The following is a 27,495-nucleotide window of genomic DNA, read 5'->3' as shown; positions in this document are numbered from 1 at the left end:
AATTTGCAGCGCCAAGACAATGGGCAGAACAGATACAGGACACGTACTGACCACGGAATCCCAACGCGCGCGTCATTCAGCTGACTGAGCAAGATTAACTGTGACAAGCAGGTGATAGGCAAAACATCTACAAGCCCACATCTGTACCACCAAATCCCGCGATCAGCTCTTCCGGACAGTCCAGAACAAATGGCCTGGACATCTTGTCTTGTCACAAGGAACATCTGAGAACGAGGAACCCGTGACACTCAGCAGTCACGTGGCGCTGAGGATTGGAAAATCCTTAAATCTCCTTGCCCTGACAACAGTAATGCCTGAATTCTCCTGTCCAACAGACAATAATCCTAAATAACACACAAACACACCCTTCTTCCGGACCACAGCCTGCCTCACCAGAGCCTTTAAAAGACTGAATGTTTAAATAATTGTTGTTATTTCTCCCAGGAATCTGTTGTTGACTAGTGATATGGTGACCCTGGATCCAGTTTGCCTCCTCGCCTGGGTCTCTCTGTGCTGTATGACTGCTGCTGACTTGGAACACATAGTCAACTTGTGTTTCGAAGCCTTTTTCCAGCTTTTAAAATGGAGTCAGTACAAGGGGTTAAAAAACTAAAGTGAACGCGCGGAGTTTGGCTTTTTGGCCTGGGTGTCGGCATTCCGCCGACCCAGGTTGTTGGTATAACGCTAGCGTGGTTCCTGCGGATCGGCTGGTGTGATTCCAGCAATCTGGCTAAAAAGTCAGATTCCTTCAACTGGAATTTACCGGGATATAGAGTATGTCTTAAAGGGGCTCAAGATGAGCATTCACAGCCAGGAAGTGACCTGGAATTCCAGTTAAACCACTGGAAGTGACGCGTGAAGGAGATAATACCTTTTCTCGAAGGCATCGTCTAACTGTCAATCAGGGAATCGTATCGTTTCTTGTATTTACTGTTTGACTGTTTGTACAACTCTAACACACCCAATATAAAATAAGTAGCACTTATACCATAGTCTAAGGCATGGGTGTCCAAACCTGTCCTCAAGGGCCGCTGTGGGTCCTGGTTTTTGTTCCTACCAATCGAGCACAGACAGTTTAACCAATGAAGTTTGTGCTAAAACAAGCAGCACCTGACTGCAATCAAATGATTACCCTTGTGAGACACCAGATTGGTGAAAGGTTGTCCTTAATGATGGGTTTGAACAAAAACCCGCACCCACTGTAGCCCTATGTGGAATAGTTTGGACACCACTGGTTTAAGGAAAACAAGCAGAATATAGGGCATAAGAAATAAACAACGCCTTCTTATCACGGGAGCCCAACGTGTGCATCATGCTACTGACTCAGCAATACTGACGCTAACCAGCCCACGTCTGCACCACCAACTCTCGCAATCAGTTTTCCCGGACAGTCCAGAACAAATGGCGGGACACCCAAGTAACACCGGAGAACACCCGATATCCAACTGATAACACGGCTGACCAGACTCCAAGAGCCCCTTTGACGCTGAGGTGGCAAAATCCATAAACCTTGTTACCCGGACAACAGTAACTCCTGAATCCTCCGATCCAATCCACAAACAGAATATAATGCTAAACACACCCTTCTTCCTGCCCACAGCCCGCCCCGCGACAGCCTTCAAAAGACTGAATGTTTAACTAATTGTGGTCATTTTTTTCTGGAACCTTTTGTTGATGTGTGATAGGGTGACCTTGCCTTCCCGCCTGAGTCTATTTTTTGCTTCACCTTGCAGTTTGATTGCTGTCAACCTGAATAAATTGTCAACTTGTTTTCGGCGAGCCTTCTTTAAACTTTTCAAAATAGAGTCAGAACAAAGGATTAAGACTTAGGTGAACGTGCGGAGTTTGGCCTTTTGGCCGGGATTTCAGTGTCCCGCCAGCCCGGGTCGTTGGAACTACGCCAGCACGGGTTCGGCGGTTCGGCTGGCGCGATTCTGGCACTCTGGCTGGTAGGTCAAATTCCTTCACGCAGAATGATCAGCAAGTAACCGAGAAATGTACATGAAAATATAAAGCGACAGGAGGTGACCTAAGAATGCCTCAACATCAACCCAAAATCAAGAGGAAATCCCGTAGAAAAGCCGCAAAGTCAATAGGAAGTGACCTAAAATCCATAGGAAGTGACCTGTATATTCTCCATAATTAACAGAGGGTGATCCAAGATCAATAGAAAATGACCCGTAAATGCCCCAAAATCAGCAGGAAGTGACATGCAATTAAAGATTGTGGCCTGGAATTGAAGCTAAATAAACAGGAAGCCACCCAAAATAACCAGAACCTAGGAATGCCGCAGAATCAACAGGAAGTGACCCAAAATACATGGAAAGTCACCTGTAAATGCACAAAATTAATAGGAAGTGACCCCAAATCAACAGGAAGTAATGCTGGAATGCCCCAAAATTAACCGGATGTGACCCACACGGAAAGTAACTAAGTAACTTTTACTCAAAATGTCCCCAGATTGACATGACAGTTTTCTCCAAAAGTAAATGTAACAGAGTAAATGTACAACATGACTACCCACCTCTGTAAACAGGATTATTTTTGCGCTGTTTCAAAATTCTTAGCCTCTAATCTGGACGAACCGTGCACAAATGGCGCTCAATCAGGTCAAAGCAAAAGCCCGGGCAGCTTTGCTTCTTAGCGTCCGTCTGTAATGCGAGAAGGGAACATCCAGCTCTGCCAAATAACGCATTCGTGTGCACGCGCAGATGTGCTGTGCTAACAAGCGCAAATTCCCCCCGTGGCTACATTTGGCGCGCTCGCGTCTAAATTAATCCCGGCACGGCCGGCAGAAGCTGCACCGAGCGCCGTCACGTTAAATGCTAATGTTGCGCACGACGCACGCGGTCTAATGCGCCGCGCTCCACTTAGCGTACGTCCTGCCGCTACGGTAATGGTGCAGCAGCAGCATCTGGCCCATCTATCAACTGTTTATAGGACATCCGTTCAACTTGTTGGCTGTCATTAATAATGTGAAAGATGAGCATTTGCAGTTAGGAAGTGAAACAAATCAACAGGAAGTGACCTGGAATTAAGGCTAAAGCAACAGGAATTGCCTGAAATGATGATGTGAAAGTGACCCAAGATCAACAGAAAGTAGGGTTGCCACCTGTCCCTTGAAATAAGGAACAATCCGAAATTGGAAATTAAATGTTGCATTCCGTATTGAAGTAATACGGAATACATATGAATAGATACATTTCTATGCATTTTAGGAGTTTTGGGGATGTTACTTTTTTTCTCTGCCTGTACAGCTTTGGGTGCAAGGGGGCGTCCCGTATTTCTTATTTCTGAAAGGCGGCAACCCTAACAGGAAGTGACCTGTCAATGCCTCAAAATAAACAGGAAGAGACCCAAAATCATCAGGAAGTGTCCTGTAAATGCCCCCAAATTCCTAGGAAGTGACCCCAAATCAACAGGAAGTGACTAATAAAAGCCCTAAAATAATAAAAAGGACCCAAACTCAAAAGGAAGTGTATTTTAAATGCCCCAAGATCAACAGGAAATGGCCCAAAATCAACAGGAAGTGACCTGAGTATGCCCCAAAATTATCAGGAAGTGGCCAAAAATCAACCAGAAGTCACCAGTAAATGCCCCAAAATTAAGAAGAAGTGACTCCAAATCAACATTGACCTGTAAATGTCCTAAAATCAACAGGAACCTGTGCATGCCCCAAAATGATCAGGAAGTGGCCCAAAACCAACATTGACCTGTAAATGCCCTAAAATTACCTAGAAGCTACCCAAAATCAACAGGAGGAGACCTGTAAAAAATCAGAAAGTAATCTAAAATAAACAGAAAGTTACCAGTAATTTTCCCCAAAATTAACAGGAAGTGACCCCAAATCAACATTGAACTGTAAATGCCCTAATATTAATATGAAGTAACCCAAAATCAACAGGAAGAGACCTGTAAATTCCCCAAATTGGGGAATTGGCATGGCTCAGTGGTAGAGTAGCCGTCCCCCAACCCAGAGGTTGTGGGTTCGATTCTTCGCCCTGATGAGCAAGATACTGAACCCCATGTTGCTCCTGGTGCTGCGTCACCAGTAGGTGAATGGCGAGATAGTGTAAAGCGCCTTGAAAGGTGGAAAAGCGCTATATAAGTGTAACACCATTTACCATAACACCATTTACCAAATTCAACAGGAAGTAACTTGTGTATGCCTAAAAAAAATCAGAAAATAATCTAAAATAAACAGGAAGTTACCAGTAAATGCCCCAGAATTAACAGAAGTGACCCAGAATCAACATTGACCTGAAAATGCCCCAAAATCAACAGGAAGTGACCTTTGTATGCCCCAAAATGGTCGGAAAGTGACCTAAAATCAACAGGAAGTTACCAGTAAAGGCCCCAAAATTAACAGGAAGTGACCCCAAATCAACAACGATTGAGCTGCAAATGCCCCAAAATTAACAAGAAGTGACCCGAAATCAACAGGACATGACCTGTAAATTCCCCAAAATCAACAGGAAGTGGACCAAAATCAAAGGGAAGTCACCAGTAAATGCCCCAAAATGAACAGGAAGTGACCCCTGATTAACACTGACCTGTGTAGGCCCCAGAATTATCAGGAAGTGGCCCAAAATCAACAGGAAGTCACCAGTAAATGCCCCAAAATTAACAAGAACTGACCCAAAATCAACAAGTGGTGACTTGTAAATCCCCCCAAATCAACAGGCAGTGACCTGTAAATGCCCCAAAATCAACAGGGAGTGACCCAAAATTAATAGGAAATGACCTGTAAATGCCCCAAAAATAACAAGAAGTGACTCGAAATAAACAGGAAGTGACCTGTAAAGGCCCCTAAATCAAAAGGAACTGACCCAAAATCGACAGAAAGTAAATTGTGTATGCCCTAAAATTATCAGGAAATTGCCCAAAATCAACAAGAGGTCACCAGTAAATGCCCCAAAAATAACAGGAAGTGACCCCAAATCAACATTGACCTGTAAATGCCCTAAAATTAAGAAGAAGTGACCAAAAATCAACAGGAAGTGACCTGTAAATACCCCAAAATCAACAGGAGGCGACCCAACATCAACAGGAAGTGACCCGTGTATACAATGGGGTATACAGGAAGCGAACCCTAATCAACATTAACAAAATTAACAAGAAGTGACCCAAAATGAACAGGAGGTGACTTGTAAATTCTCCAAAATAGACAGGAAGCGACCTTTGTATGCCTCAAAATGATCAGGAAGTGGCCCAAAATCAACAGGAAGTCACCAGTAAATGCTGCAAAATTAACAGGAAGTGACCTCAAATCAACAGGGAGTGACCTGGAATTGAAGATAAATTAACAGGAAGAGACCCAAAATTAACAGGAAGTGACCTAGAAATGCCCCAAAATCAACAGGCCTGACCTGTTAATGTTCATTCGCTGCCTGCCCTTCCAATTCAAATGGATTGGACGCCTACTATTGATAAACTCTTATCAAATCACAGCAGAATGATGACGATGCATTAAAAGCGCTCAGCAAAAATAATATTTCACTTTCGGCTCATGTTATTTCGGGGAGTTTGGCAGCCTACTTTCCGTAATCAGCTGGGATAGACTCCAGCACCCCCGCGACCCTCGTGAGGATAAGCTAGATAAGGTAGCTAAATGAATGAATGAATGCTGTCAAGTATGCTGACAACAGCAGTCAGACTCAAATAACCACGAGAGCGAGCGGCTCCAACTTTTTCCACGTCAATCCGAACGAACCTCCCACTCAAACCATCCTGCCAACGCGCGCGATCCGATCGGTCGCCACTGCAGCAGAGCAAAACGGCACCCGCGATGAAGGCACAAATGAGCGGCGAATCGTTACGTTTGGACTCCTTGACGCTCCTCAAAGCCGACTGTAGTCTGTCCAACATGGCTCTTGAAGAGGATGGGGTCAAAATTTGAAAAAAATTATAATAATAAGCCTCCTCAGTTTGACGCCATCATCACACGGCTGCTGTGTCCTTCCCCCTCGGCGCCGTTTCTCTTAATCATTCAGGCGGCGAGAACGGAGCGGGAGGGTGGGAGGGATGGAAGGCTGGCAAGGCTGAGTTTTAATCTTTTAAAAATGCAGACCGGACGTTTTTACTGCTCAGTAAAGTAAAGAGGAAAAAAAGCCCGCGTGACAGTCACTGATAACTGCCATGCCATCCAATTCAAATGGATTGGACGTCTAGAGCTGTCAATGGCAGCTAATGAGTTTATAAAAACTGAATTTCTGTTTTTGCTTTGATTCCAGGTCACTTCCTTTAGAGCTTGGGTCACTTCCTATTCATTTTGGGGCATTTACAGGTTACTTCCTGGAAATTTTAGGGCATTTTTGACTCACTTCCTGAGTCACTTTCTGTAGATTTTGAGTCACTTCCTGGTTATTTTGGGGTACTTCCTGGTAATTCTGTGGCATTTACAGGACACGTCCTTTTGATTTTGGGTCACTTCCTTGTAATTATGGGTCATTTATAGCTGACCTGTTGATTTTGTCTCACATCCATTTAATTTTGGTGCATTTACAGGTCACTTCCAGTTGATTTTGAGGCATTTAAGGTTCACTTCCTGTTGATTTTGGGTCACTTCCTGATCATTTTGGGTCACTTTCTATTCATTTTGGGCCACTTTCTGATTATTTTGGGTCACTTCCTAATAATTTTGGGCCACTTCTTGATCATTCTGGGTCACTTCCTATTGATTTTGGATCACTTCCTGATCATTTGGGGTGACCTTCTTTTGATTTTGGGTCACTTCCTGATCATTTTGGGTCACTTTCTATTCATTTTGGGCTACTTCCTGATCATTTTGAGTCACTTCCTATGATTTTGGGTCACTTCCTATTGATTGTGGGTCACTTCTTGGTCATTTTGAGTCACTTCCTGATAATTTTGGGCCACTTCCTGATAATTTAGGGTCACCTCGTCTTGATTTTGGGTCACATCCTGATTAATTTAGGTCACTTCCTATCAGGGGTCACGTTAACCGAATATTTTCCGTCGTTGACCGGTTTTTTGAAACGGTGACGGAAAAAACTGAAGTCCGTCCGTCATTTTGACAGGTTGCAATTCACACCCCAGACCACAGGGTGGCGAGTGAGCATATTAATTAGCTATTGTCTCTCTTAATGCATGACGTCGTAGGCTATTCTGTCAGAATATTGTGGCGTCACCGGGGTCTGGCGGCGGCACCGTGATTGACACATCAACGCGAGGTTCTTATTGGTGCACCCGGTGTGCCAGCGCATCATCCAATTGGTGGACTAGATTGCCGCCTGTCTATAGACCCCAATCACATGAGGTCACAACTCCGCCCCCCTGACTGGAGCCGCCATATTGTGTGTCAGCTCGTCGTGTACACATTACCCCCACGTACATGCCTCCTATTACGGCGTGTTTTTCTGCTCGTTAACATTAATAATCAAAATGGTGAAGGCGTGTGTGGCGGTTGGTTGCAGTAACAGAGAAGATAGACGGAGAGAATTGAAGTTCTACCGTATTCTGAGAGACCCGAAGAGGAGAGCGAGATGGACTGCTGTAATTCGACAAGAAATCTGGGCACCAAACGATCACCACAGACTATGTAGTAGTCATTTTATATCTGGTAAGATGCATATAATATATATTTTGAAGAATTTGGGCTGACAACCACAATTAAGATCATTGTGTGACGTTGGTGATTGGGGTCTATATAGTTGCCTCTTTTTCTTTGGGGGCGGAGTTGTTGTTTTGTTGGTGTTGTTGGCGGTAAGCAGAGTAAAAAGAGGGAGAAAAATACCACGACTTCCGTGTCTAATTTTTCGCCGCCAAGCAAGCGTTACAATATTAATTAAAAATGAATAAAAACTAAATACTATTGAATTTGTCATCATTATCATTTTTAAAATTTAAGTGACGGGTAAAAATAGATTATGACCGGATTTTTATGACCCTGTCAGTCAAAATGACAGACAACGAAAATGTCTAGCGCAACCTCTGCTTCCTATTGATCTTTGGGCATTTAAGGGTCACTTCCTGATCATTTTGGGCTACTTCCTGATAAATTTGGGCCACTTCATGATCATTCTGGGCCACTTATTGATCATTTTGGGTCACTTCCTGATCATTTGGGGTGACCTACTTTTGATTTTGGGTCACTTCATGATCATTTTGGGTCACTGTCTATTATTCATTTTGGGCCACATTCTGATCATTTTGGGTAACTTCATATTGATTTTGGGTCACTTCTTGGTCATTTTGAGTCACTTCCTGATCATTTGCGGTGACCTTCTGTTGATTTTGGCTCACTTCCTGATCCTTTTGGGTCACTTCCTGATTGTTTTTGGCCACTTCCTGATCATTTTGGGTCACTTCCAATTGATTTTGGGTCACTTCTTGATCATTTTGAGTCACTTCCTATTGATTTTGGGTCACTTCTTGGTCATTTTGGGTCACTTTCTGATCAGTTTGGGTCACTTCCTGTTGCTTTTGGGGCATTTACAGGTCACTTCTAGTTGATTTTTGGGCATTTAAGGGTCACCTTCTGTTCATTTTGCGTCACTTCCTGGTCATTTTGGGTCACTTCCTATTCATTTTGGGCCACTTCCTGATCATTGTGAGTCACTTTCGATTGATTTTTGGGTCACTTCCTGGTCATTTTGGGTCACTTCCTGATCATTTTGGGTCACTTCCTATTCCTTTTGGGCCACTTCCTGATCATTTTGGGTCAGTTCTTCCTCATTTTGGTTCCTTTCCTGTTGATTTTGGGTCACGTACTATTCATTTAGGCCACTTCCTGTTGATTTTGGGGCATTTACAGGTCACTTCTTGTTGATTTGGGGGCATTTAAGGGTCACTTCATGTTGGTTTTGGGCCACTTCCTGATAATTTTGGACCTATTGATTATTGGTCACTTCTTGGTCATTTTGAGTCACTTCTTGATCATTTTGGGTCACCCCCTGATATTTTTTGGCCACTTCCTGATCATTTTGGGTCACTTCCTATTCCTTTTGGGCCACTTCCTGATCATTTTGGGTCAGTTCTTCCTCATTTTGGTTCCTTTCCTGTTGATTTTGGGTCACGTACTATTCATTTAGGCCACTTCCTGTTGATTTTGGGGCATTTACAGGTCACTTCTTGTTGATTTGGGGGCATTTAAGGGTCACTTCGTGTTGGTTTTGGGCCACTTCCTGATAATTTTGGACCTATTGATTATTGGTCACTTCTTGGTCATTTTGAGTCACTTCTTGATCATTTTGGGTCACCTCCTGATATGTTTTGGCCACTTCCTGATCATTTTGGGTCACTTTCTATTGATTTTGGGTCACTTTTTGGTCATTTTGGGCCACTTCCTGATCATTTTGGGTCACTTCCAATTTATTTTGGGTCACTTCCTATTACTACAATGAATCGCATGGGGGCCATGGTTAACTCGCAATTTATCACTTTTTTAAAAATGCAAATATGATTATATATTTTAAGGTATATTTTACCAGGAGGCAACGGGGACGACCCGGAACACGCAGCGGAGACTGTCTCTCGGCTGGCCTGGGAACGCCTTGGGATCCCGCCGGAGGAGCTGGTTGAAGTGGCTGGGGAGAGGGAAGTCTGGGCTTCCCTGCTAAAGCTGCTTCTGACCCCGCAACCTGACCCCGGATTAAGCGGTAGATGATGGATGGATGGGGATATACAGTATTTGAAAGGATTATTCATTTTAATATTTCATATATTTTCTATTATGTTTACCTCATAAAAAACAAGAATTGGGAAACTTTACACTGGCAAAGATGACATCAATTTTCCCTGAATAATTACAGCTGCATGTCCGCCCCAAAGTTCTGGGTTCAAGGGTTCAAGCCCATGCTCTGGCCTTCCTGTGTAAAGTTCTCCCTGTGCCTTTGTGGGTTTTCTACAGATACTCAGATTTCTCCCCACATCCCCAAAACAATACCATTACTAACAAGAGTATTGGAAAGTCAAATTTACACTATTATAAGATATTTTGGTTACCAAAAATTTATAAGTATCAAAAGTTTTGCCAAACGTTTTTTTCCCCCCAATCCAATATTGATACAACACTTCAGTATCCATACTTTTCCCACCCTTTTAACATCTCTATAAAATAGCAATGATAAAAAACTGCCAACAGATGGCAGCAATGCACCATTACAAATTCAAGCTTGACCCTGTGTGTGTGTGTATGGGTAGTGGGCGCAATGGGGGCCCGCAAGCTGAAGTTGAGGGAGTAAAAACATACATGCCGATTTTTGCAGTTAAAAACAACATAAACTGACCACAAATCAAGAGGGAGAGTGACCTGTAAATGGCCCAAAGTTTTAGAAGTGACCTGTAAAGGCCCCAAAATTAAGACGAAGTGAGCAAAAATCAAAAGAAAGTGACCTGTAAATGCTCCAAAGTTAACAGCAAGCGGCCCAAAATCTGCAGAAAATGACGCCCATAAGATAACAGGAAGTGATGCAACATCAACAGGAAGTGATATCCTTAAGTTCACAGGAAGTGACCCAAAATTAACAGGATGTGATCTGTAATTGCCCCACAGATAACAGGAAATAACCCAATCTCAACAGAAACTGTGACCTGTAAAAGCACTCTAACAAAAAATGACCCAAAATCAACAGGAAGTGAGAAAATCAACAGGAAGTGATGTCCTAAAGTTAACAGGAAGTGACCCAAAATCAACAGGTCAAGACCTGAAAATGCCCCAAAGTTATTAAGACGTGACCTTTTAAGGCCCTAAAATTAAGAGGAAGTGAGCCAAAATCAACAGTAAGTAACCTGTAAAGGCCCTAAGGTTAACAGGATGTGACCCAAAATCAACAGGAAGTGATCTATAAATCCCCCAAGATTTACAGCAAGTGACCCAAAATCTACAGGATGTGACGCCCATAAGATAACAGGAAGTGACACAACATCAATAAGAAGTGATGTCCTAAAGTTAACAGGAAGTGACTCAAAATCAACAGAATGTGACCTGGAAATGCCCCACAGATAACAGGAAGTAAACCAACCTCAACAGAAATTGTGACCTGTAAAAGCTCTAAAGCTAACAGAAAATGACCCAAAATCAACAGGAAGTGACACACATGTGCCCCATAATCAACAGGAAGTGAAACAAAATCAACCGGAAGTGACCTGTAAATGCCCCAAAAATAACAGCAAGTGACCCAAAATCTACAGGAAGTGACGCCCCAAAGTTAACAGGAAGTGATGCAACATCAATAGGAAGTGATGTCCTAAAGTTAAGAGGAAGTGACTCAAAATCAAAAAGATGTGACCTGTAAATGCCCCACAGATATAAGGAAGTAACCAAAAATCAACAGAAATGATGACCTGTAAAAGCCCTAAAACTAAAATGGCATAAAATCAACAGGAAGTGACCCAAAATAAACAGGAAGCGACCCAAAATCAACAGGAAGTGAGTTGTGAATACCCTTGCAGAAATTGAGCATGAGTTTCTAAAATAAGTTTCAAGGTCAAAAACTGTCTTTAAACTAGTGGTGTCAAAGTGGCAGCCCGGGAACCAGATCTGGCCGCCTCATCATGTTGTGCAACCCGTAAAAGTCACGTGATATACTGTAACACTTCAGTATCAATTACTTTTCCACACTTTTGACAACTCTATAAACTAGAAACTGCAATTTCTGGAGAAATTACTATGGGGCTTTGCTGTGGGGAGATACAGATCTTCACCCCGCCCAGGTTGATTTGGGAACATTTCGGGGACAAAATCAATTCACTTCCTGTTGATTTGGGGACGTTTGGGGGACACGTACTGTTGATATCCAGCCACTTGTTGTTGATTTGGGGACATTTCGGGGGCATGATATCGCATCACTTCCTGTTGATTTGGGGACATTTTGGGGACATGTCCTATTTATATCAGGTCACTTCCTGTTGATTTGGGGACATTTTGGCGGACACGTACTGTTGATATCTGGCCACTTTCTGTTGATTTCGGAACATTTCGGGGGCACATCCAGTTAATATCGTCACTTCCTGTTGATTTGGGGACATTTTGGGGACATCTCCCATTGATATCAGGTCACTTCCTTTTGATTTGGGGACATTTTGGGGACATATCCTATTGATATCAGGTCACTTCCTGTTGATTTGCAGACATTTCTGGGACAAGTCCTGGTATATCAGGTAAATGCAATGAAAATGCAATTGGAAATGAATGGAAAATTTGGACGTTCATGGCCGTCAATGGCATGGATTTACGTATGCGTCAATGGAATCCAAGTACATTGGTTTCAATAGAATTGACATATATGACCGTCAGAGCAGACAAAACCCCCCCTAAATAGCAATGATGCCAAACTGCCAACAGATGGCAGCAATGCACCATTTTAGATTCGAGCTTGACCCTGTGTGTGCGTGTGGGGGTGTGAGTGTATCAGAAGTGGGCGAAATGGGGACCTGAAATGGGGACCCTCAGACATAAAATGAAGTTGAGGGAGTTTTGCTGTTAACAGGAAGTGAGCCTAAATCAACAGGAAGTGACCTATAAATAAACAGGAAGTGACTTTTTATGGAGCAATGAGTTCCTGAAATAGGTTTCAAGGTAAAAAAAAAATGTCTCTAAACTAGTGGTGTCGAAGTGGGGACCCGGGGACCAGATTTGGCCCACCTCATCATTTGACATCGACTTGATGTTCTCGCTCAAATGCAAGCGCAACTTACCTTTTGTGTTCTCCAGATCCTGCGAGGCGATCACAAATCCAAAACCCTCCCCTGGCTTTCGCGTCAGCTCCACGTGGAAGCCTCTCAGGGGCGGGCTCCTCTGCTCTTCCACCAATTCCGGGCGCCGACTGACGGCGTCTTCTGGACCCGTGCCCATCCAGTCTTTGGGCTCCATGGTCAGTGTGACGGGAACCGACTCCAAGAAGCTGGTACTCTGGATCAGCGAGGAACCCGGGGAGGAGGCCGTCCGGCCGTTGTCCAGGACCGCCCCGTCGTGCAGGGGAGGTGGTGGTCTCCGGAAGCCCGATTGATATATGCCTGATGAAAAAAAGACGGGGGGAGATCAGCAAACGGTGGTTCTTCGCTGACGCCGAAGCTAATTTTACCTCCCCTGTAGACCAAGAGGATGACTTCTCCAAGTTTGGTGTGTTCTTGAAGAACTGCTTGGACCTGTGAAAACAATACGTCAAAGTTAACACCAAATATTGCACGAAAAAATGTCCGTCTAGAAATTTTTGTCAACATAGTCGTGCCCTGGATGTGAAGGCAAGCATGAGTGTGCTAAAAGCACACTACAGGCTGTGAGGAAGAGCGCCCTCTACTGGCTAACTTATGACTGCAACAATACAGTAAGTTTGCAATTAAAAGGTGAGGTCACTTCCTGTTGATTTTGGGCATTTACTGCTCATTTCCTGTTGGCTTTTAGGCACTTACAAATGACTTTCTGTACATTTTGGGGTATTCTGGGTTCACTTCCTGTACATTTTGGATAATTTCCTGGTGATTTTAAGGCATTTCCGGGTCACTTCCTGTTTACTTAGAGGCATTTACAGCTCACTTCCTGTTGGCTTTTAGGCTCTTACAAGTTACTTCCTGTACATTTCTTGACCACATCCTGTTGGTTTTGGGTCACTTCCTGTACATTTTGATCAAGTTCCTGTTGATTTCAGGGCATTTCGGGGTTACTTCCTATCCCATGGCCACTTTCTGTTGGTTTTTAGGCACTTACAAGTTACTTTCTGTACATTTTGGGGCATTCTAGGGTCACTACCTATACATTTTGGATCATTTCTTGGTGATTTTAAGGCATTTCCTGGCCACATCCTGTTTAATGGTTACTTCTTGTTAATTGAGGGGTATTTATAGGTCACTTCCTGTTGGCTTTTGGACACTTGCAAGTTACTTCCTGTGCAATATGGGGCATTCTGGGATCTCTTCCTGTACATTTTGGGGCATTCTTTGGGAGCGACAGCGAGAACCAAAAGCGGTATTTGCCATGTGACAAAATGATTTTGCCATGTGGCATTATTTCACCATGTGGCATTTTTTTGTTGTCATTTGGCATTTTTTTTTGCAAAATCCAGTTTACCACATGGCAAAAGCCAGTTTACCACATAGCAAAAAAAAAAAAAATGCCACATGGCAAAATCCATTTTGCCACATGGCAACAACAAAGAAACAAACAAACAAACAAACAAAAAAAGCCACATGGCAAAAAAAAAAAAAAATGCCACATGGCAAAATCCACTTCGCCACATGGCAAAATCCAGTTTGCCACATGGCAAAAAATGCCACATAGCAAAATCCGTTTTGTCACATGGCAAAAAACGGCACATGAAAAAAATAAATCCATTTTGCCACATGGCAAAAAATGCCATATGGCAAAATCCATTTTGCCACATGGCAAAAAAAATGCCACATGGCAAAATCCATTTCGCTACATGGCAAAATCCATTTCGCCACATGGCAAAAAAATGCCACATGGCAAAATCCAGTTTGCCACATGGCAAAAAAAATGCCACATGGCAAAATCCATTTCGCTACATGGCAAAATCCATTTCGCCACATGGCAAAAAAATGCCACATGGCAAAATCCAGTTTGCCACATGGCAAAAAAGGCCACATGGCAAAATCCATTTTGCCACTTGGCAAAATCCATTATGCCACATGGCAAAATCCATTATGCCACGTGAGAAAAAAAGTGCCACAAGGTAAAAAAAAATGCCATATGGCAAAATCCATTTTGTCACATGGCAAAAAAAAGCCACATGGCAAAATCCATTTTGTCTTATGAGAAAAAAATGCCACATGGCAAAATCCATTTTGTCACGTGGCAAAAAATGCCACATGGCAAAATCCATTTCGCCACATGGCAAAAAAAAGCCACATGTCAAAATCCATTTTGTCACATGGCAAAAAAAGCCACATGGCAAAATCCATTTTGTCTTATGAGAAAAAAATGCCACATGGCAAAATCCATTTTGCCACATGGCAAAAAAAAGCCACATGGCAAAATCCATTTTGTCTTATGAGAAAAAAATGCCACATGGCAAAAAAAATTTTCACGTGGCAAATACCATTTTTGGTTATTGGCCCTGCTGTTCTGTGGTCACTTTTACATACATTTCTTGGTGATTTTAGGGCATTTCCGGGTCACTTCCTGTTTAATGGCCACTTCCTGTTCATTTAGGGGCATTTATAGGTCACTTCCTGTTGGCTTTTAGGCATTTACAAGTTACTTCCTGTACATTTTGGGGCATTCTAGGGTCACTAACTATACATTTTAGATCATTTTCTGGTGATTTTAGGGTATTTCCGGGTCACCTCCCGTTAGTTTAGGGGCATTTATAGGTCACCTCTTGTTGGCTTTTAGAAAATTACAGGTTACACTCTTTACATTTTGAATAATTTCCTGGTGATTTTAGGGCTTTTCTTCGATTCGATGACTTTTTTTTAGGTCACTTCCTGATTATTTTGGGTTACTTCCTGTACATTTTGGATCATTTTCTGTTGATTTTAGGGTATTTCTCAAATTTTTTTTTTTTTTACTTTTCCTGTGTCAACTTTCTGTTGATTTTAGGGTACATAAAAGGTCACGTTCTGCCTATTTTGGAGCATTTCCTGTTGATTTTAGTGCATCTCTGGGTCACTTCCTTTTAGTCACTTCCTGATGATTTTTGTCTCTTCCTGCACATGTTGGGGCATGAGCTGTTGATTTCAGGGTTTTTCCGGGACACTTCCTATTCATTGTTTACTTCCTGTTGATTTTGGGTGACTTCCTGCACATTTAGAGGCATTCTGGGATTACTTCCTGTAAATTTTGGGTAATTCCCTGTTGATTTTAGGGTTTTTCTTTTTTTTTTTCTTTTCATGGGTTACTTTCTGTTGATTTTAGAGTACTTAGAGGTCACTTCATGATGATTTTGGGTCACTTCCTGCATATTTTGGAGCATTTCCTGTTGATATCAGGACATCTCTGGGTCACTTCCTTATAATTAGTCACTTCCTGATGATTTTGGGTCACTTCTTGCAATTGTTGGGGGCATCTTGGGATTACTTCCTCTACGTTTTTGATCATTTCCTGTTAATTTAAGAGTTTTGCTGGTTTTTTTCCTTTTAATGGGTCACTTCCTGCATATTTTGGAGCATTTCCTGTTGATATCAGGAAATCGCTGGGTCACTGCTTTTTAATTAGTCAATTCCTCTTGATTTCGGGTCACATCCTGTTCATTTTGGGGGCATTCTGGGTTTACTTCCTGTACGTTTTGGATCATTTCCTCTTGATTTTAAGGTTTTTCTGTTTTGTTTTTCCTTTTCATGGGTTACTTCCTGTTGACTTTAGAGTAATTAGAGGTAATTTCCTGTATATTTTGTCGCAAACCCTGTTGATTCCAGGGTATCTGTGGGTGACTTCCTTTTAATTAGTCACTTTCTGATGATTTTGGGTCACTTCCTGCACATTTTGCAGCATATTGGGATTACTTCCTATACATTTTGGATCATTTCCTGTAGATATCAGGGTATTTCTGTTTTGTTTTCCCTTTTCATGGGTCACTTCCTGTTGATTTTAGTGTACTTAGAGGTCACTTCCTGATGATTTTGGGTTACTTCCTGCATATTTCGGAGCATTTTCTCTTGATTTCAGGGCATCTCTGGGTCACTTCCGTTTAATTAGCCAGTTTCCGATGATTTTGGGTTACTTCCTGCATATTTCGGAGCATTTTCTCTTGATTTCAGGGCATCTCTGGGTCACTTCCGTTTAATTAGCCAGTTTCCGATGATTATGGGTCACTTCCTGCTTATTTTGAATAAATTCCTATTGATTTCAGGGCATTTCCGGGTCACTTCCTATTCAATGGTCACTTCCTGTTAATTTAGGGGCATTTACATGTCATTCCTGTTGGCTTTTAGGCACTTACAAATTACTTCCTGTACATTTTGGGGCATTCTGGGGTCACTTCCGGTACATTTCAGGGTGTTTCTGGGTTACTTCCTTTTTATTGTTCACTTTCTGGACATTATGGGGCATTGTGGGCTCACTTCCAATACATTTTGGATAATTTCCTGTTCAATTTAGGGGCTTTTCTGGGTCACTTCCTTTCAGGATTTTTTCAGCCTTTCTATCGATATGCAGTATTTTTTTTTTTAAATTTTAAGATTGACAACTTCATTATTGTTTTTTTGCTACCGTTTACCTGAGCGAGGCTGAGACTCTTGACGTCAGCTCCGTTGATTTTGACAATCGCGTCCCCTGGCTGCAGAGCATTGCACCGCTTCCTGTCCCAGATCCTCCCCACTACGGCAGCGGCGCCCCCGGGACCGCCGCCCGTCACGCTGAATCCGAGGCCTCCGCCCGCCAGGGCCACCGGGACCAGTTCCCCGGGAGAGCTCGAGAGAGTCGCAAGGGGTCGGAAACGAGAAGGCCGCGGGCCCCAAAGGCGGGGGCGTGCGCCGCCCGGCGAGGATGAAGGCCGCTCGGGCGAGCGCGGCAGGGGAAGGTGGGAGACCGGCAGCGTGCAGGTGGAGAGGTCACTCTCCGACGACTTGAGGGATGCGCCAAAACGGAAGGGGTGCCGGGGCGTTGATATGGAGTTGTTGTTGTGGTTACGGATTAGCGATGCCCTGATTACCCAGATAAAAAATTGGACGTCGGAAGTTGGATGCCGCTGTATTGCATTCTTGGTATTGTGAGGAGTGGAGACATCTTACCTGTGCGAACCGATAGCTGAGACCACTTCGCTGTCACTCTGGCTGGCTGCCGCGTGGTCAAGCGACCGGAGCCGGGCCAATGAACGGAAGGAACGGGGCGGAGAGCAGCCGCTCAAGCTGGAGCGTCCCAATGAGGCGGCGTACCCGTCAGCTGTGACGCCGTCACCTGTCGGACGCCCCAGGGGCTCAGGTTGCGTGGTAGCGGGCGGCCCTCGGAGGCGGCCCTCAGGGTCGTAGAGCATGGGGTGACCTCTCCTAACGTGGATTTCCACAGCGTGGCCCACCGGGACCGACTTGAGCATCTCCACCACCTTTTTGTGGGACGCTCCAAGCACGCAGACGCCATCCACGTACACCAGAATGTCCGCTGCGGACGCGCAAAAACACGTTGTCAACCATTTTTGGATGCCTCATTCATGTGGCGTCCAAACATCCTTTTGCTGTGTCATGAAATGAGTTCGTCACGTGTAGACGTCCATTCCATTTGAAGTGGGAAGATGGCAGCACATGAACGAATGCCCCAAAATTAAGAGGAAGTGACCCAAAATCAACAGGAAGTAATCTGTAAATGCCCCAAAATAAACAGGTAGTGACCAAAAATCAAAAGAAAGTGACCATGGGCAGTTTTTCTAGACGTCCAATCCATTTGAAGTGGGAAATTATTGATCATTTCTGGTCACTTCCCATTGATTTAGCTTTAAAACCAGGTCACTGACTGTTAAATTTGGGTGGCTTCCTCTTAATTGATCAGATATGGCAATAACGAACAAAGAAAATATCGATAGAAATGTTATACTGTTTTGGCGATATACAGTGGTATGAAAAAGGATCTGAACCTTTTGGAATTCCTCACATTTCTGCATAAAATCACCATCGAATGTGATCGGATCTTTGTCAAAATCACACAGATGAAAATACAGTGTCTGCTATAACTAAAGCCACCCAAACATTTATAGGTTTTGAAGGAATCTGGCCTTTCAGCCAGATTGCGGGAATCAAGCCGGCCGAACCGCCGGACCCGCGCTGGTGCAGCTCCAACGAACCGGGCCGGCGAGATCCCAACAACCCAGCCAAAAGGCCAAACCCCGCGCGTTCACCTTAGTCTTAACCCCTAGACTGACTCCATTTTGAAAGCTGGAAAAAAGCTTTGAAACACAAGTTGGCAATTTATCGACAGCAATCATCAGAGTGACCCATGCAAGGATCCAACGTCACCATATCACAAGTCAACAAAAGGTTCCCAAGAAAAATGACAATGATTAGTTAACATTCAGTCTTTGAAGGCTCTCACGGGGCGGGCTGTGGTCAGAAGAAGGGTGTGTTTGGCCGTTGTTTCGGATTATTGTCTGTTTGTGGATTGGACAGGAGGATTCGGGAGTAACTGTTGTCAGGGCAATGAGGGTTGTGGATTTTGCCACCTCAGCGTCAAAGGGGCTGTTAGAGTCTTATCAGTCGAGTTATCAGTTGGATATCGGACGTTCTCCGGTGTTCCTTGTGTTGGGACAGGGTGTCCCGCAATTTGCTCTGGACTGTTTGCTAGAGTTGGTGGTGCAGACGTTGGCTTGTCAGCGTCAATCTTGCTCAGTCAGTTGAATGACGCACACGTTGGGCTTCCGTGATAAGAAGGCGTCATGTATCTCTTATGCCCTATTTTCTGCTTGTTTTCCTTAAACTATGGTATAAGTGCTATTTATTTTATATTGGGTGTGTTAGAGTAACAGAGTCAAACAGTAAATACGAGAAACAATACTATTCCCTGGTTGATTACATTAAGTGTGTTGGAATAATGCAAACAGTCAATCGGCAAATACGAGAAAAGATACCATTCCCTGATTGATTAAATTATTGTTAGTAACTTGCGTGTTAGAATAATGCAAACAGTTAGACGGTGCCTACGAGAAAAGGTACCGTCTCCTTCAGTTTTCATATTTCAATGAGGATAGCATGCAAACAATTACAGAAGGAGGAAAAATAAGTAATTGAACCCTCTCCCTAAGGAGACTTAAAGAGCAATTGAAACCAATGTTTACCAAACATTTTAAGTCAGGTGTGTGCCCAATCACTGATGAGTGGTTTAAAGCTGCCCTGCCCACTATAAAACACACACACCTGCTCAGAAATGTCTTAATGAGAAGCATTGTCTGATGTGCATCATGGCTCGGTCAAAAGGGCTGTCTGAAGACCTGCGATCAAGGATTGTTGATTTGTATAAAGCTGGGAAAGGATACAAAACCATCTCTAAAAGTCTGGATGCTCATCAATCGACAGTCAGAGAAGTTGTCCACAAATGGAGAGAGTTTGACACTGTTGCTTCTCTCCCAAGGAGTGGCCGTCCACCAAAGATGACGCTAAGAGTTCAGCGCAGAATAGTCAGAGAGGTAAAAAAAGAACCCTAGAGTGTCTGCTAAAGACTGGCACAGTCCAATATCTCTGTGCACACATCAACTATATGTGCAACTGTGGCCAAGAATGGTGTTCATGGGAGGACTCCACGGAGGAAGCCATTGCCGTCTAAAAAAACATTGTTGCTCGTTTAATGTTTGCAAAAAGGCACTTGGACACTCCACAGAAGTTTTTGCAAAATATTTTGTGGACTGATGAAACCGAAGTTGAATTGTTTGTGAGTAACACACAACGCCATGTGTGGAAGAAAAATCGAACAGCTCACCAACATCAACACCTCATCTCCACCGTGAAGCATGGTGGAGGGAGCATCATGATTTGGGGCTGTTTAACTGCTTCAAGGCCTGGACAACTTGCAATCATTAATGGAAGAATGAATTCAAAGGTTTATCGGGATGTTTTGCAGGAAAACCTGAGGCCGTCTGTCAGACAGTTAAAGCTAAAAAGAGGATGGATGCTGCAACAAGACAATGATCCAAAGCACAGAAGTAAATAAACTTCAGAATGGTTTAAGAAGAACAAAATACACATTATGGAGTGGCCAAGTCCAGGTCCAGACATGAACCCCATTGAGATGCTGTGGCATGGCCTAATCCCAGGAATCTGACTGAACTACAGAAGTTTTGTAGAGAAGAATGGGCCATTAGTCCTGATCGATGTGCCAGACTGATCTGCAGCTACAGGAAGTGTCTGGTTGAAGTTATTGCTGCCAAAGGGGACGCCCACAAAATATTAATATGAAAAACTAGAAATGTTTGGGTGGTTTTCGTAAAAGCAGAGTTTTTTTCATCTGTGTGATTCTGACTGAGATTAGATCACAATCGATGGTGGTTTTATGCAGAAATGTGAGAAATTCCAAAAGGTTCAGATATTTTTTTATACCACTGTATATCATCATATCGTCCAGCAATACATGGGAGTGTAGATGTTGCATCCACAAACGATTGTGTGATGAATCATTTTTGTCAGTGGCCGGAATGGAAAATTCGATTGAACACTTTGCGATCTTATCAGATTCAGAATTGATGTCACGGTCTCCTTTTTTTTCTAAATGACAATCTTATTCCATTTTCTCGCCCTGGCGCCAGAAGAAAGAAGACTTTTCCCTCCGTTTGATTGTATATCGTCGCAAAGTGGGCCGAAGAGTGTCTGCTAAATAGGGCGCCGCCGCCTTTTTTGTTTTTGCGTGGGTGTGGACAATCCAAGCGACTAATCCTCAAACGAAGCCTATTAACAGATATCAAGTCGATCGGTCCCTGCGGGCAGCCGCCGTCGCTGCCGCTGTACTCTTCCGAGGCCACGGCGTCGCGTCCTGCGTATGTGACTGATACGATGATGATGGTGGAGAGTGTGGAGGATTAACTGCTGATTATGATACAGTGGTATGAAAAAGTATCTGAATCTTTTGGAATTTCTCACATTCCTGCAGAAAATCACCATCAAATGTGATCGGATCTTTGTCAAAATCACACAAATGTAAATACAGTGTCTGCTTTAACTAAAACCACCCAAACATTTATAGGTTTTCATATTTTAATGAGGATAGTATGCAAACAATGAAGAAATGGGGAAAATAAGTAAGTGAACTATCACATTTAATATTTTGTGCCCCCCCCCAAGGCAGCAATAACTTCAACCAGACAATTCCTGTAGCTAAAGATCAGTCTGCCACATCGATCAGGAATAATCTTGGCCCATTCTTCTCTACAAAACTGTTGTAGTTCAGTCAGATTCCTAGGATGTATGGCCTAAATCTCTGTCTTTAGGTCATGCCACCCACAGCATCTCAATGGGTTTCAAGTCTGGACTTTGAATTGGCCAATCCAGAACATGTATTTTGTTCTTCTGAAACCATTTTGAAGTTGATTTACTTCTGTGTTTTAGATCATTGCATTGCAGCATCCATCCTCTTTTTAGCTTCAATTGTCTATTATACTATTGTATACTATTATCAATTGTGCGTTATACAAATCAACAATCCTTGATCGCAGGTCTTCAGACAGCTCCTTCGACCCAGCCATGATGCATATAAGACAATGCTTCTCATCAAGACATCTCTGACCAGGTGTGTGTTTTATAGTGGGCAGGGCAGCTTTAAACCACTCATCAGTGATCGGGCACACACTTGATTCAAAATGTTTGGTAAAAAATTGTTTCAATTGCTCTTTTAGTCACTTATTTTCCCCCCTTCTGTCATTGTTTGCATGCTATCCTCATTAAAATATGAAACCCTATAAATGTTTGGTGGTTTTAGTTAAACCAGACACTGTATTTTCATCTGTGTTGATTTTGACAAAGATCAGACCACATTTGATGTTGATTTTATGCACCGATATGGATTTGGATGGTATGGATTTTGTTAGGCCACTTCCTGTTAAATGCTTACCTGCTATCGAAGGTGATTTGATCAGTGCCAGCCCTCTCAGTCAATTGGTATCAATATTAGGGAATGAGCTAATTTTGGTGCATTTATGAGTCACTTCCCGTACAATTTGGGTCACTTTCTATTAAATTTGGAGGTTTATGAGTCACTTCCTGTTGATTCTGGGTGACTTCATGTTAATTTGGGTCACTTTCTATTCATTTTGGAGTATTCCCAGGTCACTTCCTGTTTATTTATGGGCCAATTCCAGTGAAATCATTTGCTGCCATTGAAGCTGATAAATAATTCGATCACTGCCAGCACTTTCAGTCTATCGGTGTTGATTGTTAATTTGGGGAATTTATGAGTCAATTCCTGTAATTTTGGGTCACTTCCTATTCATTTTGGGACTTTTACTTACTTGATTTTTTTGCAGCAAAGTGGCTCTACCAACCAGTTTCACCAATTAGATGACACAATAATAATCAGATGACTCCCTTATACCCATCAGATGTAAGAGTCACATGAGCACACTCAAGCTTGCAGTAAAGTCCTACAATCGTGCCTGCGTGATCAAATTATTTGACTAACGATTCGACATAGAGCGCTGCCGTCAAAACTAATAAAAGTGCAGATTTCAAACTCTATTTGGCACCGATAAACCTCGGGCAACTAGAAATATGCTCGTTTTAATTTGATGGTAGAAAATATGTATGTGTGTGCATGTGTGCGCAGTACAGGGGGCTCATGCTGTTGTAAAAGGTCACCAATGTTTCATTTCTGTGTATTTTGTTCTTTTTCTTTGGCCTAATATCAAATAGAATTAAATAGGTTATAGTGTAAAAATAATAGTTCATTTCGATTATGTTGTGCTGAGAAAAAAAACATCCCAGTTACTTATTATTACTTAAGTATTTTTGTTACCGAATACTTCTTTTTACTTGTACTTGAATTGTTTTGGGTTGACTATTTTGACTTGAGTAATACAGTTGTACCTGTACTTAAGAACATCTCTACATACAGAATTTTCAGGTTAAGACACGCCTCAACGGGAAAATATTGCCTCTTGTAAAGAAAGAAATTTCAGGATACCAAAGGCAAAAATACAGTATGGCTGGTACTCGCAGCTCCCAGAGTTTACTGAACGTAACATTATAGACCCTACCCACGTGACGTCACAACTCCGCTCTCCTGAATTGTACCGCCCAATTGTCCGTCAAAACATAGTGTTAACCTGTTACGGCTACGTACATTCCTCCTATTTACGGCGTGTTTTTCTGCTCCTTAACATTAATAATCAAAATGGTGAAGGCGTGTGTGGCTGTTGGTTGCACTAACAGAGAAGATGGAAGGAGAGACTTGAAGTTTTACCGTATTCCGAGGGATCCAAAGAGGAGAGCGAAATGGACGGCTGCAATTCGACGTGAAAACTGGGCACCAAAAAATCACCACAGACTATGTAGTAGTCATTTTATATCCGGTAAGATGCATTTAAGATATACTTAGAGGGTTTTGGGCTGACAAATAACCACAATTAAGATCATTGCTAGGCTAATCGCCGACAACATACACGTATGTATGTAGTGAGAGTGCTATCGCTAAACCATATAAACATTAAAAGCCTTAACTCCATTGACAAACGACATGAAATACATTAGACTTGACAGTGGATGTTAGCAATAACAAAAGATTTTGAATTGAAAATTTCGTAACTCACCTTTCCAAGCACAAGATAGATTCCTGCCGAATTTTCGTGGACGAGGACCTGTTTCACCCAACCAGCAACGAAGTATTTATAAGCCTCCAAGCTCTTGAAGTTTTTCAAATTTTCGTGAGAATAGGCTGATTTTGTGTGGACAAGATAATTGTAAATATCAGCGTAGCAGATGTCAGGCAGACAGGGCGAAGACAGTGGGTCGAAAAACATCGATTTGGGCATCAAATATGGATCTGGCGACTGTATAGAACGAAGCTTTTCCACATAACGCCTTTTATGCAACACATCCAGTGAGTTTACGGCATCAGAAAGCACTGGGTCTTCCATGAAATGCATTTTAAATTCCTCGATCAATTGAAACCAATGCTAATACAGAGACAAAATGACGGACAAGTGGGCGGAACCATACAGCGAGCACGTGGTTTTGTGACGTCGTTGGGTAGGGTCTATAGCTGTTCTGCCATTGGCTATTGCTTAGCATCGCTAGCATCCAATTGGCTAAGAGGGACCTCTACTGTATATGTATATGCATAGACTTCAGAATTCTATTGACCTGACACTTCGTCATTCTTTGCGTCACGCTTTACCATAGGGGGCTCAGCTTCATTTAGTAATAGTAATTCGAAGACAGCACATGCTCACGTCCAAGCCGGATTTAAGCTTGGATTTTTTGAAGAAGTACGAAAGCTGTACTGCATACAAACAGGAAGGATTGTCTCAGGAGTGATTTGTTCGAGGATACAAGGTAATTATGATATTTTTCGTACCATCAAGGGCGTAGGTTTGGTCCCAACTTTGGTAGGGGCGATATAACAGCATAACCTACATGTCCACTTTTTGCTAGGGACGGGACATTAATAATACCAAACAGATTGGGTGAACGGGGGTCAGGGCTACATTTCTCAAGAATATGAACCTAATTAATTGATAGGCTAAATTATTAATGCAAAATGGATTTTATTAGCAAATTTAAATTGCAATAGTTGAACATAAATATTAACATACGCGTGTTAATAATCCCTTAACTATCCAGGAATGCAAAAAATAAACATTTGTCTTAAGACCACTCAACATTGTGTGTTTAAATAAAGAAATTAAAATATAACTGAAAAAAATTTGTGGTCAGGGATCAACAAAAAAAAAAAGTTCAGTAAGTCTAATAAACGTTAACAGCTTCCTACTTGTATTTTGCAGGTTAGCAAATTCACACAGTTTAATGTTAACTCTGTGGTCGGACTTTAGTAGTAAAATTAGTAGTGTGTTCCCCAACTCCACAACATTGATTTCTTTTTACATTATTTACAGTGGCTGCTACTGGTAGTGGTAAAAAAAAAAAAATCAAAGGGGACGGAGGAGGTGGCATGTTGTCGACATGTTGCATTTTTGTGAGGGCTGTGAGTGCGTGTGTTGGGGGGTCAAGTCATCAGCCAATCAAACATGCGTTTTAGGGAAAAAAATGGACTGGCACATTCAGCAAGTCAAAAGATGTAAATGTAAGTCTGAACATAATGCAAATCACTTAATAATGGTAGGGTCAATTCTATCCTTACAACATTTGGGAAGACATTCTAAATTACCTATGTAACTAAAGTCGTTATATAATGCAAATAAGGTTGATTAAAAGTTGGTGGGGACAATTTGAGCATCCTGAAATATTGGTAGTGTTATGTCCCTACCGTCCCTATGCAAACCTACGCCCTTGCGTACCATGCATGCATTTTTAAACATTGTAAAAAGAAATAAAAAATAATGGGAAAAATCAGCCGCTGCTACATTGGCATCATAGTTCGCCATATTTACGTAAAATAAATGCGAAATGCATGTTTTTTTTGCTTTCAAACAAGAATCAAGACTGTTTCATGTCTATATCTATGAAGAATTCGGGGATTTAAGCATTTATTCACAAGAAAAGCTTTGTTTACATCAGGCGGCCGCTAGCCTCATTCACTACAACTATATAACTAACTATACAACTGTATAATGACAAAAAAAGGGCTATTCTTTTTCATTACTGTATAACTTGTGATTACATATAGAATTTATTAATAATCTATTTATAAATTATTTATAATTGAATCTGCATGTTTTCCCTCAAGTATTAAGTTTCTGATGTGAAAATTGATTTATTAGCTGTTGAAAAAAAGTTGTATTTTTGGCAAAAACTTATATGATATGTTAAATATTGCTATTGATCCTGAAAACGGAAAATTATCTCTGCATTTGGTGATTTTTGTGTATCTAGTGTAAAATCTTTTATAACTATTTTAAGTTTTGTTATACTTATATTAAAAATAATTACGTAATATGGATTTTATAAGGGAACGACTTTGAATTTTTTTATGCCGCTGCTCATGGAGACTCATATATGGCTAAGGTAGGTGCCTGTTTTGGTTTTAGGTCGGTAGCAGCTTTGGTTTTGAAAATATTTGAAGTTTTTGAAAATAGGCCCCCAATGGATCGGCCCTGTTTCCCATGTCATGTCAATCTTTTAGGAAGTCTATGGTATGTGTGTATCCCAGCATCCTCTTCATCCGACCCTGGTGTTCCGACAGCTTTGCATGAGTGTATTAACTTTTATTCTTCACTTTATTCTTGGTTTTGTACATTATGCACAACTCTGATTTTATGTTTGTTGTGCAATAATCGAATTGTAACATATATTTGTTTCATGTTTTGATGCATTTTTATGCATTCTAAAATATTTATGTCTGAATTTTGGGGGGCTTGGAACGGATGAGGGCATTTACATGGAAAACGCGTCTCTGCTTACAGAAATTTAAAGCTAAGAAATTAATTTCAGAACAAATTAATTTCATAAGTAGAGGTACCACTGTTTTATTAAGATGTAACAATACTCTTAATTGAGTCAAATTTTTGGCTACTCTCGCCACTTTTGGTGGCGCGAGAGTGGACATTCACCTGTCTTGAGGGCCGGGGGTCCGCTGGCAGTCACGCTGTAGACCTGAAGAAACTCGCCGGGCTTACTGCCTCCCACGATGTTGAAGCCGAAGCCCCCAGAGCCCTTGATCAAATGCGCGCGCACCAGAAAACCCCCGAGCTCGTCCGGGTATTGACTTAACCCTGCAGAGACACAAAACACTCAAGTTAAAATGGCGGCCCGAGGGTCAGATACGGCCTGCCGTGTCATTTTGTGTGGCCCGCAATAAGAAATCATGGGTATCTGCCTTAGTTTTTTTCCACTAAAAGGACATTTAAACAAAATTCTGGAGTCCTCAATGACAGATCAAGGACTACAGAATTGATTTTTTTTCTTTCTATTTTTCAAAAAGTTTAAATCAAATATTAGTGCTGCAACATTTAATCGATTAACTCGAGTAATTCGATTAGAAAGAAGCTTCGAATA

At 42.2% G+C, this 27,495-nt stretch overlaps 1 protein-coding gene across 3 annotated transcripts in view; it reads right to left on the bottom strand.

Moving 5' to 3' along the window:
- The window catches only part of LOC130907147 (membrane-associated guanylate kinase, WW and PDZ domain-containing protein 3), a 148,605-nt gene that overhangs the window by 16,787 nt on the left and 104,323 nt on the right, over window positions 1-27,495 (bottom strand). For all 3 annotated transcript variants that reach the window (XM_057821982.1, XM_057821983.1, XM_057821981.1), the window contains 5 exons: window positions 27,051-27,212; window positions 17,650-18,016; window positions 17,136-17,562; window positions 13,047-13,110; window positions 12,661-12,978 (listed from right to left, as the gene is read on the bottom strand). In XM_057821982.1, coding sequence (XP_057677965.1) covers window positions 12,661-12,978; window positions 13,047-13,110; window positions 17,136-17,562; window positions 17,650-18,016; window positions 27,051-27,212 — 1,338 coding nt within the window. The remainder of the gene's footprint in view (window positions 1-12,660; window positions 12,979-13,046; window positions 13,111-17,135; window positions 17,563-17,649; window positions 18,017-27,050; window positions 27,213-27,495) is intronic.

This window comes from Corythoichthys intestinalis, chromosome 2 (assembly GCF_030265065.1).
Source record: "Corythoichthys intestinalis isolate RoL2023-P3 chromosome 2, ASM3026506v1, whole genome shotgun sequence".
Classification (NCBI taxonomy): Eukaryota; Metazoa; Chordata; class Actinopteri; order Syngnathiformes; family Syngnathidae; genus Corythoichthys; species Corythoichthys intestinalis.
This window is presented reverse-complemented; position numbering and strand designations above follow the sequence as displayed.